Below are 14,803 nucleotides of genomic sequence, written 5' to 3'. Positions count from 1 at the left end.
GTGAATATGAAGTTACCGTAGATACAGAAATCTAATTTTCTCTTTGGAACAAGCCAATGTCAAGTTAATTTCCCTGTTGGACATTTAGAGGGGTCAACTAAAGGTTGAAAATACACTAATAATTAACCCTTTCGTCACTGGTCATATCCTTTATTCCACCATCAAATCATTATCACAATGCTTAAAATTCCATTTCCACTCTGCACATACGTATACACATTTTAGTGTCTTAATTTATGTATGATTTATTTATATGTATTACAAGTATATTGACATATTGGTTGGCTTGGGAGTTCTTATACACAACATACAATACCAACTACACTTGTAACCTCAAAAACAAACACTTAACTTATAAAATTAGCTCACAGAATAAACAGATACCTGTCAAAAATAAAATGGATAGTAGGCAAGCCTACTAGATTTTCCTAATGCAATATAGTTCTAAATAAAAATAACTGGTTGGGCCTGGGACAGTACCACCTTTATTTATTTAATATTGATCTGCAAATGTTACAGTCAGGCACACTTCATTGATCTAATTGAGATTAAAATCTTAGCTCTTCTTAGACCTCTAGCTTTCAGCTATGTGTGTATTAGTGACAGCTATATTTTTTTTAAGACTGTGCTCAAATATGTTTGTAGTACAGAAGGATTCACTTTGCAATGGTGCAATGCCCAGTAAAGAATATACCAGTTGTGCTGTAATGCTCTGCTACACAAAAAGTGTTACTTCATTTTCAGGACTGAAAAACTACAAAATACAAGTGAAATTCCCCACTGTACCAACACACAGCACTCAGAATTATATACACAATCTTAGAAACTATCAAATATAAAGAAGCTTAGACTAAAGTGTTTGGTCTGTGTGGAGACTAGCGTCGTGAGGGCCCGGAGCCTCCTTGCCAACCACCGCGATGCCCGCCGCCGCCGCGCCCACCCGGCCGCCCGCGACCCGCCGCTGAGATCAACAAAATACCCATTTACTACAGAATGACTTTAAATATCATGCAAGAAATAGGTAGGCATGTGTGTGTCTGTATGGCCTTAAATGAGAAAGAAGATGCAAGAGTATAAGAAATAAAACCTACATCTGTATTAATATACAATAATATGGATTAATATACAATAAATTAATATGGATTAATATCCATACTAATATTATAAAAGATTTGTTATTTTTGTTCAACAAATAAACTTCCAATTTTATGATATTTGACACAGAGACAGAGGAATCCTTCAGGAATAGGTTACTTTTTTATTATGGTTCCACCCAAGCAAACCAGATTGGACTGTTACTAAGTAGTTTGAATTGTTTCTATGTGAAAGTCAACACTGTAAACAAAATCAAGAACATTGTTTTGAAAATGTAGACTGAGCAGTGAGAGAGCAGTGAGATCATATTGACATGATTTTTTCATAAAGGGCCATCCTGTTTATTTATAAATTTATCTTATTCCTACATTGTCTGATATTTAAAATCTTTTAACATTTCAATTAGCAAGGTGGGGTTCATTCAGTGTTGCTAGACAGTCTGTATTTTGGTGTGACATCCCAATTTTAGATTCCAGAAATTACTGTTTAGAATTTGCACAAAAAAAAATCTGCCAACACTGGGTTCATCCTAATAATAGATAGGTTGTAATACTTTGAGCTTTTGAAAATTTGACCTTACAGTCTAAATTATTGGGAACTGTTGAAGTCATGAAGATAGGTACCTATTTAGAATAACTCCCTGACTTACCCTGAGCTCTTAAAATAGCGCTTTTACCGCGACCTGCGGTCGGTTTATTGCCTTGTCGTTTGAACATAGGAGCATTCTTCAACATGTCAGGTAATATGAGGAAACGGATTTTAGAGCCTCTAATGTAAACATTCTCCAGCTGAGCGACTCTACCATCACGGTAGGTCACAGTCACCAGAGTCATCTGGCAATTCATGTTATCCTCGGCTTCAATAAGCTTCCCGCGATAAACTTCGCCGGTGTTCGTTTCACAGGTCACTACATGACCCTCTGCTTCATGAAGTACTTTAATAGGCACGCCAATCGACATGATAACAGCTTGTTATTATAAATTATCGCCAAAAACACGAATTAGATGCAACTTTCAATGGATGAATTCGGATGAAAACCACAAAATTTTCGAGACAAACAAAATTGACAACAAGGAAAGATTCTGGCGTCGGCTTTCTTTTTTTTTTAATTTTTATCTGTCACTGTCATTCTGTCATTATTTTGACATTGTTATTATAGGCACGGATATCATCTCTCTGATACCAATGAGAATAAGAAAAGTTGAAACTATATTGATTGTAATAAATTTAATTTGATACTAACATAGTTATCATGAACTCTAGATTGAAATAAATAAATAAATTCATTTACTCACATAATCATATTTTTCGTTTAGCTCAGACAAGATTGGGAGTGTAAGTTGAGTTGATTTTGACATTGACGGTCGACATCCATTCGTTCGATAATGAAGATGAAGTAGGTACCTAGCAGTAGTTAGTAAGTACTTCGTACGAGTACGTACTAATTCCATGGTAAGTAGGTATTGACTAAATCCATACGACTTGACAAGATATACCCTTGGTTACTTATACCATTCTATTCTCTAAGGTTATACCATATACGACAAGCGAGCGACTTTGACTTCGACGACAAGATTTGACATTGACACTGACAACAAAAATAAAGGGCAGAAGCCGCAGCACTTTACATTTTACGTTTGGTTGGAATTTCATATCTTTGATTTCGTTTTTTAATTTATCGATAAGATCATCAGAATACGCGTACAATGACAACAGCAGTGATGAAAATCGAAGTTCAAATGGAGAGCTGTTGTGTTTGCGGCTTGGACGGCGCCGGCGAATTGATGACGCCCGAGGAGTACGACGCCAGCGCCGGGCCTCCTCAAGTGCCCTTGCGTGCTATGCTACTGCATCTCAATAATAACAAGGTAAATAACAGCTGGATTCTTATGATGTTGAGGTTATAACCTCTCCAAAACACAACTTTCGTCACGGACCTACAGGTTTATTTTGTTTTTTGCAGGTGTTGCCTGATGGGCGTTTGTGTCTGAATTGCATACGTCGCACAACTGATGCGTACGAGTTCAGTACCACTCTCTCAACAAGGACTGTGCCACCATTAAGCGAGAAAATCCGTGCTCTTCGTCGTCGCTTGCATGAGTTGACACAAAAAATCGACGTCTTTATTGTAGTGGGTGGACCCGGTGTGAATGCAGGAGGCACCTACAGTGAGGAAGATATTATAATGGTGGACAAGGATGCTTTGGCTGCCGCCACTGCTGCTGATGATGAGGATATGGAGAAATCTAAAAATGCGCGTGGAGAGACAGTTTATCAGTGTTCTGTGTGTCCATTATCTTTCCAGGTAGGCAATATTTTTTCATGTAATAGAAAAAGTTTCGTATAAATTGAATGATTTCTTTTCAAAATTTTGTTGTTGTTAAATGTTACTTCAGCCAATCAACCTATTTGAGGTTGTTATCAAACTCTCAAATCTCTGGGAGGTGTGACATATGAGTGTACTAATCCATTTTGAAAGCAGTATGTAACATTGGGAGCTCATCCAACAGGGCAGTTTCCTATATTCAAACAGTATCAATTGATCAAACTGTGTATGATTGTCATGCGCAGCGGTTGTCGGAGTTCCGGGCGCACGAGGCGACGCACGCAGCGGACGCGCCGCACTCGTGCTGGACGTGCGGCGCGCAGTTCAGCAGCCGCCAGCGCGCGCGCGACCACCAGCGTCTGCACCACGACCACACGCTGCTCTGCTACCTCTGCAACACCACATTCCAGGTCCGTACAGGCCTCCTAACTTGTTTGTCACCGAGATTTACTTTATATAGTATATTGTAGATATGATTAATGCAGTTCCAGCTACCTTCCCCAGAAATCACACTATCTATTGGGGAAAACCACATGAAAATTCGTGTAGTAGTTTTAGAGTTTATCGCAAACAGACAATGAATCCGTTCTCCCCAGTCGGCGGCGGAGCTGCGGCGGCACAGCAGCTGGTGCGTGGGGTCGGGCTGCCCGCTGTGCGGCGCGGCGGCGGCGTCGCGCGCGGCGCTGGCGGCGCACGCGGCGGCCGCGCACGGGCGCCGCGCGCCGCCGCCGCTGCTGTGCCCGGCGTGCTTCAAGGCGTTCGTGTCGGAGGACGACCTCAGCGCGCACGCGCTCGCGCATCGCCAGGCCGACCAGTACGTCTGCGGGTACGACGGCTGCATACTGAGGTTCGGAACCAGGTGAGGCAGAAATCATTGTTTTGTTTAATTCTCCTTACTTTGAAGTATGTTTAATTATATTAGAGCAATTGCTCCGTTGTATCGAAATAGCACAAAGAGCTCCGTTATTTTCCATAGATTTTGATATGCGGCGACTTACGTCAAAACTTCATATAATTTCTATGCGTTACTCAGTCAACTCATGACGACGTGACGGAGGTTAACGGAGCGCAGTGCATGACTTCAATCTTGCGAAAATCGACACCGCCATTGATTGTGTAGTAATGTAGCAATGAATTTCAGAGGCAACCTGCTGTCCCACATCCGAGCGGCGCACGCGGCGGCGCCGCCGGCCGCCAGCGCCGCGCCCACCACGTGCGCGCACTGCGGACGGACGTGAGCTTTTATAGTTATTCCCTTCCACCATCAGCCATTCCTCTCTCTCATCTGAATGCTATCATGTCTTCTTCAGTCACAAAGTTGGAACTCATAGTCTACTTATCATCGACCACTGGCATTGACTGTGTTGGCTTTGTCTATTTGTATATAAATAAATAATGGGGCAAATTTCAATGAATCTTATTTCCTTTAGGTTCGGTTCTGTGGCGGCCATGAAGAGGCACGCGCGCGTGCACCTGCGGGCCGATGAGACTCACCCTGAGGCGGTGGAGGGGTCGGGGGAGGGGGAGGGCGTGGGGGAAGGGGAGGGGGAGGACCACGTCGAGTACCTCGAGATGGACGCGTTGGAGGAGTGACGGTCAGCATGTTGGCCTCGAGTCCGTGGGAATTCGGGGATAATTAGTAGTGATTAAGACTAAGAATAATAGCCAGAGCTTTGAAAAGAGTGTGCTAAAAGAAAGGTAAATGTCATCTTTTTTATTAAAAGGCTGATAGGTCAAAACAAGATAGACCTCAATATACAATTGAGGTCCATTTTGTTTTGACCAATAACTTTCTGATCTGTCGTGTAAATATGGCGTCATTTATTATTTTAAAACAAATGTAGGCATAGCTTTGTAAACCAAAGCATATATTACTTTTGTTGATGAACTGATGTTACATATATTGTTATGTACGATGACGATTTCCATATTGTTTAGATTAATTAGATAGAAATAAAATATATTTGACATAAAACATTTTTTATTTCTAGACTAGAATATAATAATACTCTAATAATATTTAAAAAAAGTTAAATACCTAAGTTAATATAAGTTTTGTATTTATGATGCTTTTTGTAAATATGAATAATAATAATAATAAATAAACCTTCCTCTTAATATATTTACCTATTTAGTTAATATTAAAAACAACAGCAGGTTACCTAGGTTCCAAGTTTAACAATTAACACATAAATTGTCAATATTTATCTATAATATCACAAGGCACTCTCTTCGCAACTTTATATAATATGTAGTTTGTTACGAACATAAAATGTAAAATACAACATAGGTTTAGCTTTCTAAGTAATAAATTTAAAATTTCGGCAACTTATACTTTGTTGGTAAATCGTTTCACACTCTGACAAGCCAATTTCTTCTCAAGACTCTACTAAATTTATTAGTATTTTTAGTTAGTCTGGGGCCAAACAGGAGTGAGACAAACAAGGGTTCGCTTTTTACTTTTTCAGATACTGAACTCTCGAGAATGATATAAATTCGTTAAACATTTCAATAAGTAATATCTATTTAGTGTCCTCAGATAGAGGGCAGCTCCTGGTGATGACGGCGAGGCGCCGCCGCCGCGGCAGCCGCGCGCCGCGCCACGCGCTGCGCTCGCCGCCCAGCACTGCGTGCGTGAACACGTAGCGGGCGCTGCCTCTAAAATTCATATTTTTTTTATTAGCCTGTTGGCCATTCTTTCCAAATTTCACAGACAGAACAGACACCCTAATAAAACAAAATATTGTACCTCATGATGTACATGGCTCGTCGCTCCAACAGGGCATCTACCTGCAGATGCGGCAGTTTCTCATGCTGGAGTCTCATCACAGCTGAGGATAGCAGACAAATCCCCGCTATCACTTCACCACAGAACTAAAAATGGAATAAAATTGTATAAAAATATGGTATATTAATCATGTCATCAGGTAACTTCAACATGATTAATGAACTCACTCTAACAGCGTCAATATGTGGCTTAATGAATCCAGCACTCGCTAGGTCCAACACGTGAGCGTGCGGCAGCGCCTCGCCCGCGGCCGGCGTCTGGAACGCGGTGGCCAGCACGCGCGACATCACGCGGGCATTCGTGGGGTTCCAGTTGCTGTACTCTGTCTCACGGTAGCCTTGGATCGCCTACGAAAATACCTAGTTTATTTTAATACTTCTCAATATTGATAGTTACTTTTACACACTCAGAAAGACTTTAATGAATATAAATATATATAACCTCGGTGGCGCAGTGGTAAGGAAGGTTCTAGCCACTGAACCGAGAGTGGATGTTTATCTATATATGTATTTGTTATAAAATATAGTATCGTTGAGTTAGTATCCCATAACACAAGTCTCGAACTTACTTTGGGGCTAGCTCAATCTGTGTGATTTGTCCTAATAAATACAAATACATTTATTTATTTAATATTATTTGTAAACTCTTTAATGCACAAAGAAAGCAATAAAAGAAATATACAAAGGCAGACTTATCCCAGAGGGGACTTCTTCCAGTCACCCAAGTATTGGTAAGGAAATAATTTAAAGCAAAAAATAAGGTAGCCTTAGGTGTTTACCTTAGGTGTTTTCATGTTTCACAGACATGCATGTGATAAAAAATACAGTACACAAAACATCAAGTAAGAAATATAAAGTTACTAGCTGCACTGGTTTCACTCACATGGGAATTTCAGGATAAAAAGTACCCTATGTGTTTTTCCAGGTTATATTCAACCCGTGTAACAAATCATAAATTGATCCAGTCGATTTTGCGTGAAAGAGTAACATACATAAACACATCCTCACAAACTTTCACATAGTAGGATTCACACTGTAAATAAATAAATGCTAGTTTATTACTTTAGCTTGCTTAGTTTATTTTACTTAAAGAGAAGGGAAGAACATTAATAATACTCACATTATCCCAATGATCAAATTCATATCTCATCCTCTTAAGCCTTGGCTCGAGTTCTTGGACCATGGAAGATTCTTCCTCCTCCGACACAAAATTAGGCAGGACCTGCATGTCTCTAAGGACAGCGGCACGCAGTTCCGGCTCTTCTGTTTCTGGCCATGACGGCAAGATCTCTACCAAGGATGGATCGGCAGCTAGAATAGATATCTTCACAAATTATGATGTCTACGGGCACTTATTTACCTATTGCTTGGCATTGTACATTGATTATCATATTAGATGAAGAAATTTACCAGGAATTCTGTCGACAGTCTCCTGTGGCGGCACCACTTCTGTTACGATCTTCCGAGAACTGTTGTACCAGTTTGACTTGAATTTGCAACTTTTTAGAAAACTAATACCTAACAAACGCATTCTAAAGATTTTTAAAATTTCAAAATGAGAAGGGACACGATACGATACCGTACCTAGGTAGTAATATAATTTTGAATATAATAATGGTTCTTATTTTTTTGTTTGGAAAGTTTCGGTCGGATTTACACTGACATTTTTTTTTTGTTTATTCCCTCGTTTTATTGAGGAGGCAAAGGGTACTAGCCCATACAGCCAAGTCTTTTGTATTGTTTACACTGACAATCACCTGTTTAGTTTTTTTTTTCAGCAAACATTAAGCTCTTACGGCCTGACTGGCTGCAGCAAGACTTTTATGCTGGACCCACACATAACACTAAGGTTGTCGCAAGTCGTTAAATTTTATTGATTATGTCTTCGGCCCAAGTCGCAACAGGCGTTTACGAACTGTCGCATATCAATTTTAGCATAGAAAGCGATAAAAAGTCGTAGCACCTGAAGACCTGCGTTTCGATAATCGATAACTCGTAGGTGATGAAGGCAGGCAGGCACAGCACAACTGCACAATCGCATTGCATTGCATTGCACAGCATTGTGTCATGTCAGTGGATTTTTCATTTTTGTCATTTTGACATTTCTGACTCAGCTGTTGTTTATCTTCCTGGCTTGTTTGTAGTAAATATTTAAATTATACTTTTGCAGATCTCGATTCTGAAGAAAATGTGAGAAATAAGCTCGATTTTGAAGAAAATGTGAGAAATAAGGTTCAATACAGTAAACTAAAACAAAGGCGACTGGATGATGGGCTGGCGAAATGCATCGGCTACCGAACGAGGTGCTTCTGATGATATTCGAGTTCCTGCCCTCGCGAGATCTTCTGGAAGGTCCCGGGCGTGTCTGCCGAAGATGGGAGGAACTCGTAGAACGCCGCGCGTTAGGCATAAGACAACAAGATGACCTACAAAAGTTGCATCAAGGCGTCATTACTGTCGAAATGACGGCACGTCTTGATTCGTTGCGTTTCTTTGTGAATACGACCTTCGCAACGTGTTCACATCTCCGCAACCTGACCGTTCATGCTGCTAATTCTTTCACAAGTGACAATTTGGAGGCTCTTAATCGCCTCCCCTGTTTGGAACACCTCGACATTTTCGTTCTAACGCGCGCTATAGACGTAAAACTTTTGCCTGTTTTGATGCGACTGTCGTCTTTGGTTATTAACGAGACAGTATGCCCCTACGTGCTTCGCATGATGTCTAAAAGCAAGCGTCTTCGTGCGTTGTACATGTATGGGCGCGCACTGTACTACCCACCGCGAGAGCTGCTGCAACTAGTCACCGCGCGGCGTCACTACCTTCGGGAACTCACATTACGCTGTAATGAACTTCTAGATCACGCTTATGCTACCATTGCTCAGTGTGAGTTCCTCACCTCTCTGCAACTATACTCTTGTTGGTTGCTGACTCTCAAAGGAGCAATGTACATTATTCAACCAAAGTTATTAAAGCGTCTGCATGTCACAGGTGCTCGAATGCTGCGGTCCAAATCTTTAGTTATTATTGTTGAACACCTTCCATTACTACTTGAAGAGTTGGTCCTCAGTGCTACATGTTTCACAGACATGCATGTACCATCCCTAATCACTAGATTGCCATATTTAAAAATATTAGAGCTCTGGAGATGCTCCTTGACAGTGGAAAGCATATTAATGTTAATAAGTGGGTTACGTGAACTGAAAACCCTTGATATAGACATAGGCTTGCTAGATCATAATCTCCGTAAAGTACTTAAGCACCGATCACTAACTAGTTTACGTTGCGCCCTGAAAGGTCGAGATTCTCATATAAGAGTAAAAGATAATGGTGACTATCTCAGGGTTTTGTCAGTGTTCGCTAAATATGAGAAGAAATATATTCGCACAGGAGGGGAGGGACACCGTGGAGCCCTGTATTATTTCTGGACACGAGACAGGGATCTAGAACCAAGAACTATTCATCCTATTTTTGACGATGATGATGATGAAGAGTTCTAACTTCATTGGGATCTGAATCAAGAATTGATTATAGAAACCTAACAAAACGTATGAAACACTCCTTTACACAGATGCTGAGAAAGAAGGATAAATAAAAGAGACTGACTATTGCATCTACAAGAGATGAGTTCCTGAAGAGCTCGGAGCGCAGGAGTGAGGCCCAATGAACATATCAGTAGTAACTGAGCTAAGCTGCAGTCTGCTGCATGAAGAAGGCCCACGTTAGGGCGATTTCTACCTCGAGTTAGACTAGATGTATTCTTTATATTATTAAAGTAATTAGCTACAATTTTGATTGTTTTGTTTGACACACAACTTTATTGCATAATAAAACACAAACACAGCAACGGCTTCGATAGCGTTGCCTTGTCGCACGATAGTTTTGTTCTGAAAAGTAGTAAGTACAAACGAGTTACAGTAATACAATATTGGGCATAAAAAATGTGATAATATCAAAATGGTCCTGCTTGTTACCCTTATTATTATAGTCACCACTCGCGCCACGAAAGAAGTCCACGGCAATACGTGAAACCATCAATAACAGCTCGGCCACTTTGTTGTTGTCGACAAGTATAGCCCCGCCGCTGTCTTTGGTTCTCTGTTCGCGGTTCGCGAAGTTCGCGCCGCGAACTGTAGATATCGAATTTCATGCTTTAAACATTTACCTGCAATATTTGTTATACTCGACAATGCTATCAATAGTACGGCAGGGGCGGCGGTTGCATTCTATTATATACTAACTACGACTTCTGAATGTAATAGATATTCTCTATTATGGTCTTATTCATGGGCTGCAAAGGTCGACTCGTAAATCTCAATTTCTAAACTACGTAACGTTCAACGCCGTTTTAATGCGACCTGTGGGGAGGAGCCACAGCCAAAATTGCCTTTCAAGGAATCATTTCTTTGTCATTTACATTTTAAAAGGTATGTAGGATAAGTTCGTGGGGCAACAAAATCGGTCACAATTTTATAAAAACTCATCAAAATTTATCTAGTGCAGTTTCAATATAAGATGAACAAATGTATAGTAAATCAACAATTTATGACCCGTGGGATTCGAACCCACGACTTCCTTTTCAACTAGACGAACTGGGCCACTACACTGGGCACTGAAGCAGACGTGTCGAGACTAAAGAGGTCGCGTGAAGGTCGTTACCAAATACTGCCAATGATGAAGACGAAGTATGCATACAGATGACGGCTGAGCAGCGCCCATTGTGACAGTAATGATGCGGATCATTGAGAGGAGACGAGATGGGAATCTATTTGAATAATAATGGATGTATTGATGGTGTTATAATAATATGTAGACTAACAACATCCGTGGTCCAGTAGTTCAGATATTCGAGTTATTGAACAAGGGACGTGACTTCGGCTCATCTCAAGGGAGGCATTTTTACATGCGTTGAATCACTGGTATTTACATCGGAAGATACATAATATGCTGTGGATTTCTCAGCACGACATGTGAGTCGAAATCTGTCGGGCTAACGCGTGTATCGAACTGCCGTGATTAGAGTTAAAGTAGTGGACTCCGACAGAAGGCGTTGTGATTAGGATTTATAGAAAATCTATCACGACTTTGTAGCTTTTACTTCAAATGAAATAATGGTGCAATTTACCTCTTTGATTCAATGTAATCTAATTCATCCAGTCATTCCATGGCTACTCGTAAACAAGCTATGATGGGATAGTAGCGGCCATGTGTATCGCTTGCCCAACTGCCTTTGTTCGTCGTAAAGTATTATTACAGCTGGTAGCGGCAGGTTACCTGCCCAACCCACTCGAGTCCACCATTTGGTTGGTAATTAACTAGGTACATGAATATTAAGACCGGACTATGATTTTACAAACCGTCGCCTGTTTGACGTCAACCCTCTGAGAATCATCAGGGGTTCGATTGCGATTTTACGAGTGCTAAAGTTTTTATTACTTAGTCGTCTTGGTACTACATCCGCTGGAGTGGTATGGAGTGGTAGTAATCTGTCTCGAACCATACGCCACAACATCGTGACGCCATAAAGACCTAAAATAATAAGATAAAAGATGGGTTTACGTAAAATTCCCAGTATAAAATGGAAATTTACTCTTGTCCTATTATCCTACTAATTTAGGTCTTTATTCCGAGGAATGCCTCGGCAGTGGTGAAAGGGTTATTGCCTCTACACAACAAATGAATGGTCTTTAAATTTTTGGAAGAGACCATAACTGGCATGGCATATCTACTTACCATTGCATAACCTGACCTTATCAACTCAAAGCGAAACATTTGATATGCGGGATTAACATCCATAACTATCTCCACCGACATCTTCAAAAGAGATTAACCTTAAGTATTGTACTATGGTTTCGAAATTCAATTGTTTCGCCTTTAATACGGTTTGATGATGATATCTCCTCAATTTCCGGTTACAAGCTTGCATTTTCACCCCTGAGTGAGCGTGTGGGAGTGTCTTTACAAAATGCATGTTAGTAGGATATCTGTTTGATTTTTCAAATTAAATTTTTGCTTCCTTTTAAAAACTAAAATTTTGAAATGTTTTTATTATACCGATTCATTATTGACTTTAGTTGACATTTTAGTCTGGAATCCGACAAAATATCCGCAATCTCCGATCAATAACAATGATTATATAATCAGCAATAGAATGTATTCTCAACATTCGGCATTCATTTGCACTCATGTCATGTCATGAAACAATGGAAAGCTATGAAATCATTACTGAAATCCGTCCAGTCACTTCCTTGTTAACTAGGATTTGTTTGTCATGATCTCGTCACGCTCGTTGCGCTCATTGCCGAGATTGACCACTGGAACTATCTGATGTCTCGCCAGGCTGATTGGATCAGTGTTTTCCTTCCAGACGTTTGCGTCCTGCATCAATGTCGAACACGACGTTTTCTCGGCAATCATTTTCATGGTGATACACAACAGACGCATATGTATTTCTATAGATTTATTAAAATTAATCAACTTTTATACAAACTTCGAAATAAAAAGTGTAGTTAATTTAAGGTGGCTGATGTTTATGGAGAATCTTACTGATGCCTACTTTGTTTTGACTTCGCATCTTTATCAACAATTATTTCAAAGAAAAAATCCAGATTGCTTACATTCCTGCAGATTATCGTAAATTAAATTCACAGGAACATTGCCAACGCGTGGCGTCGGCCCGTCACCACCTGGCAATATTCCCGGCACTGACCTACATTAACATCACACGAACACTTCACAAGCATACTCGACAGTTTACGATCTCCACAAGATGTGGTTATCAGTTCGGCTCGCTTGTCAAATGGAGTAGGTCGCACAATTATGGGTGCGGTAGACCGCGCTGATTGATGATACGTTTCTGTAAGAAGCTGCGATACAAATTAAATATGACGGTCAGCGTACTTTGATGTTTTAATTGCTTTTAGTCGCAGATTAAAATTATGATTCTAGGCTACGCGGCGTCGCAGCCCTGAATGTGACTTCGTCACCGTGATGGACTTCAGAAATCTATCTATTTGTTGTAGTTGATTTATGATAATAAAGATTATGATATATGTTCCATTACTAGGTAGAATTTGCTTAGGAATGCAAAAAATGACAGTTTTTATTAGTTGTGATTATGAGTAATGGTAGGCGTTCGTCACTGAGGACAAACGTCGCGGGGTCACGACCTCTAGTAGTGCAATTAAAAATAATAAACTGCGTTCATGAAAATAATTAAGGTTAGCTGGTAGGTACATTGCGAATGCGCTGGACTATTGCCATTACAAACTACCTAAGTGAAATTCGTACTTTCTCACTACTTCCTGATATAATAATTAAAACATAACAAGATAGCAATAGACTGACACAGATCATGTAATACTTACCGACCATTTGACTGTAATCACGAAATAGCTAATCCGTGATTTTATTTACTTCATTGTCATACAAAATATCTAATCAACTATTTATTTACAAGGAGATGAGGGGGCTTTAGGTATCTTGAAGCTATAAGTAAATACGATTGATTTATAAATCTCCTAGCTGAGATCGGACGTAAAAGTAGCTCGAAGCAAAAGAACTTACAGAAAAGAAGAGTAACAAAAAACAAACCCATAGACGTAGTTTCTACCAGGATATAATCAGTATTGAGCATCCGCTACATGATGATTATGACACCGATTAAAGAATCTAAGTCATACAAAACAAAGTAATAAGTGCCTTATTTTCTCAATAGCAAGACATATTGGGGCTCCATTGTGTTGTATTGTAATTGTAACTGTATTGTCTTCATCCTCTCGGCGAAGCTCGCCAGAGCGGAACATTCATCACAATGGCGGACTATATCGCCGGATAATTTTAGCCACTGCCATTACCGGCTAAATATAATGAATGTTCGTTTGTCCGCCGTAATGTTTAATTTCTGATTAAGCATATTATTAGGTTTTACAGACGTTATTTCAAGTCTGTTGTATGTAGGCTCTAGCCTATGTGCGTGCATTCGGACTGGCAAGTTGTCACCTATCATTATCACCACGTCCGTCTTTTTGGAAATCCTAGGTACCTACGATTCCCAGGAGTGGGGAATGGAACTGCTCTAATGTTAAATCTTAATTAAGTCTGTCTAACTAATACAGTGAGACAGACTTAATTAAAATTTACAACCACTATAATATCCCGAATTATTTACTATCACAGCAAGAGCGATGGCAACCTACTGGTTGCTATTTATATATTATAATATTTTAAAAATAAGTTATTTGGTACTCCAAATAACTTGTTTTTTAAAATATTATGTATTCCCAACGAGCTATAATTGTGGAACTCGGCCCCCTTAGGCGTGACTTCCGAGTGATGCGCAAAGCATCCGTGTTAACTCTTAAAGGTCACGTGATCACGTCTGTGCGCAAATAATGTGTATTATGCAACGTGGGAAAAGGCGCGGCACAGACGGACGGACAGATATGGGTGCTTCAATAATTTCAAATTAGGTATGTCTGAAGAGAAAATGTTTGCTTCATCCAAACGCCATAAAAACTAACCTTCATACTCTATAGGATTCATACCCTATCCATTATTCCACCATAATAGTTAAAATTTATTGTAGTTCATATA

The 14,803-nt window shown here is 40.0% G+C and overlaps 3 protein-coding genes across 4 annotated transcripts; 1 reads left to right on the top strand and 2 right to left on the bottom strand.

Annotated features, from left to right (window-relative positions):
* Positions 1 to 129: 129 nt before the first annotated feature.
* SmD3 (Small ribonucleoprotein particle protein SmD3) lies at positions 130 to 2,203 on the bottom strand. Its single transcript, XM_053760997.2, has 2 exons — positions 1,745 to 2,203; positions 130 to 961 (listed from the first exon to the last, which is right to left on the bottom strand). Exons 1-2 carry the CDS (start codon positions 2,052 to 2,054, stop codon positions 876 to 878), a joined length of 396 nt encoding a protein of 131 aa, XP_053616972.1. The 5' UTR covers positions 2,055 to 2,203; the 3' UTR covers positions 130 to 875.
* A 467-nt stretch (positions 2,204 to 2,670) lies between these two features.
* On the top strand, positions 2,671 to 5,396 carry LOC128679387 (zinc finger protein 668-like). Of its 2 annotated transcripts, XM_053761583.1 has the most exons (7): positions 2,672 to 2,963; positions 3,059 to 3,400; positions 3,667 to 3,831; positions 4,018 to 4,074; positions 4,156 to 4,280; positions 4,563 to 4,655; positions 4,852 to 5,396. In XM_053761583.1, the coding sequence occupies exons 1-7, from the start codon at positions 2,802 to 2,804 to the stop codon at positions 5,012 to 5,014; spliced, it is 1,107 nt and encodes a 368-aa protein (XP_053617558.1). In that variant the 5' UTR covers positions 2,672 to 2,801; the 3' UTR covers positions 5,015 to 5,396. The 2 variants fall into 2 exon arrangements, with proteins under 2 accessions (XP_053617557.1, XP_053617558.1); XM_053761582.2 differs by having other exon boundaries at positions 2,671 to 2,963; positions 4,018 to 4,280.
* Positions 5,397 to 5,560: 164 nt separating this feature from the next.
* LOC128679330 (uncharacterized protein) lies at positions 5,561 to 7,887 on the bottom strand. The gene is made up of 5 exons (XM_053761475.2): positions 7,619 to 7,887; positions 7,329 to 7,519; positions 6,377 to 6,556; positions 6,171 to 6,295; positions 5,561 to 6,079 (listed from the first exon to the last, which is right to left on the bottom strand). Exons 1-5 carry the CDS (start codon positions 7,737 to 7,739, stop codon positions 5,944 to 5,946), a joined length of 753 nt encoding a protein of 250 aa, XP_053617450.1. The 5' UTR covers positions 7,740 to 7,887; the 3' UTR covers positions 5,561 to 5,943.
* Between the last annotated feature and the right edge of the window lie 6,916 nt (positions 7,888 to 14,803).

This window comes from Plodia interpunctella, chromosome 21 (genome assembly GCF_027563975.2).
Source record: "Plodia interpunctella isolate USDA-ARS_2022_Savannah chromosome 21, ilPloInte3.2, whole genome shotgun sequence".
Lineage (NCBI taxonomy): Eukaryota > Metazoa > Arthropoda > Insecta > Lepidoptera > Pyralidae > Plodia > Plodia interpunctella.
Note: the sequence above shows the minus strand (reverse complement) of the source record. Positions and strands in the feature narration are given on the sequence as shown.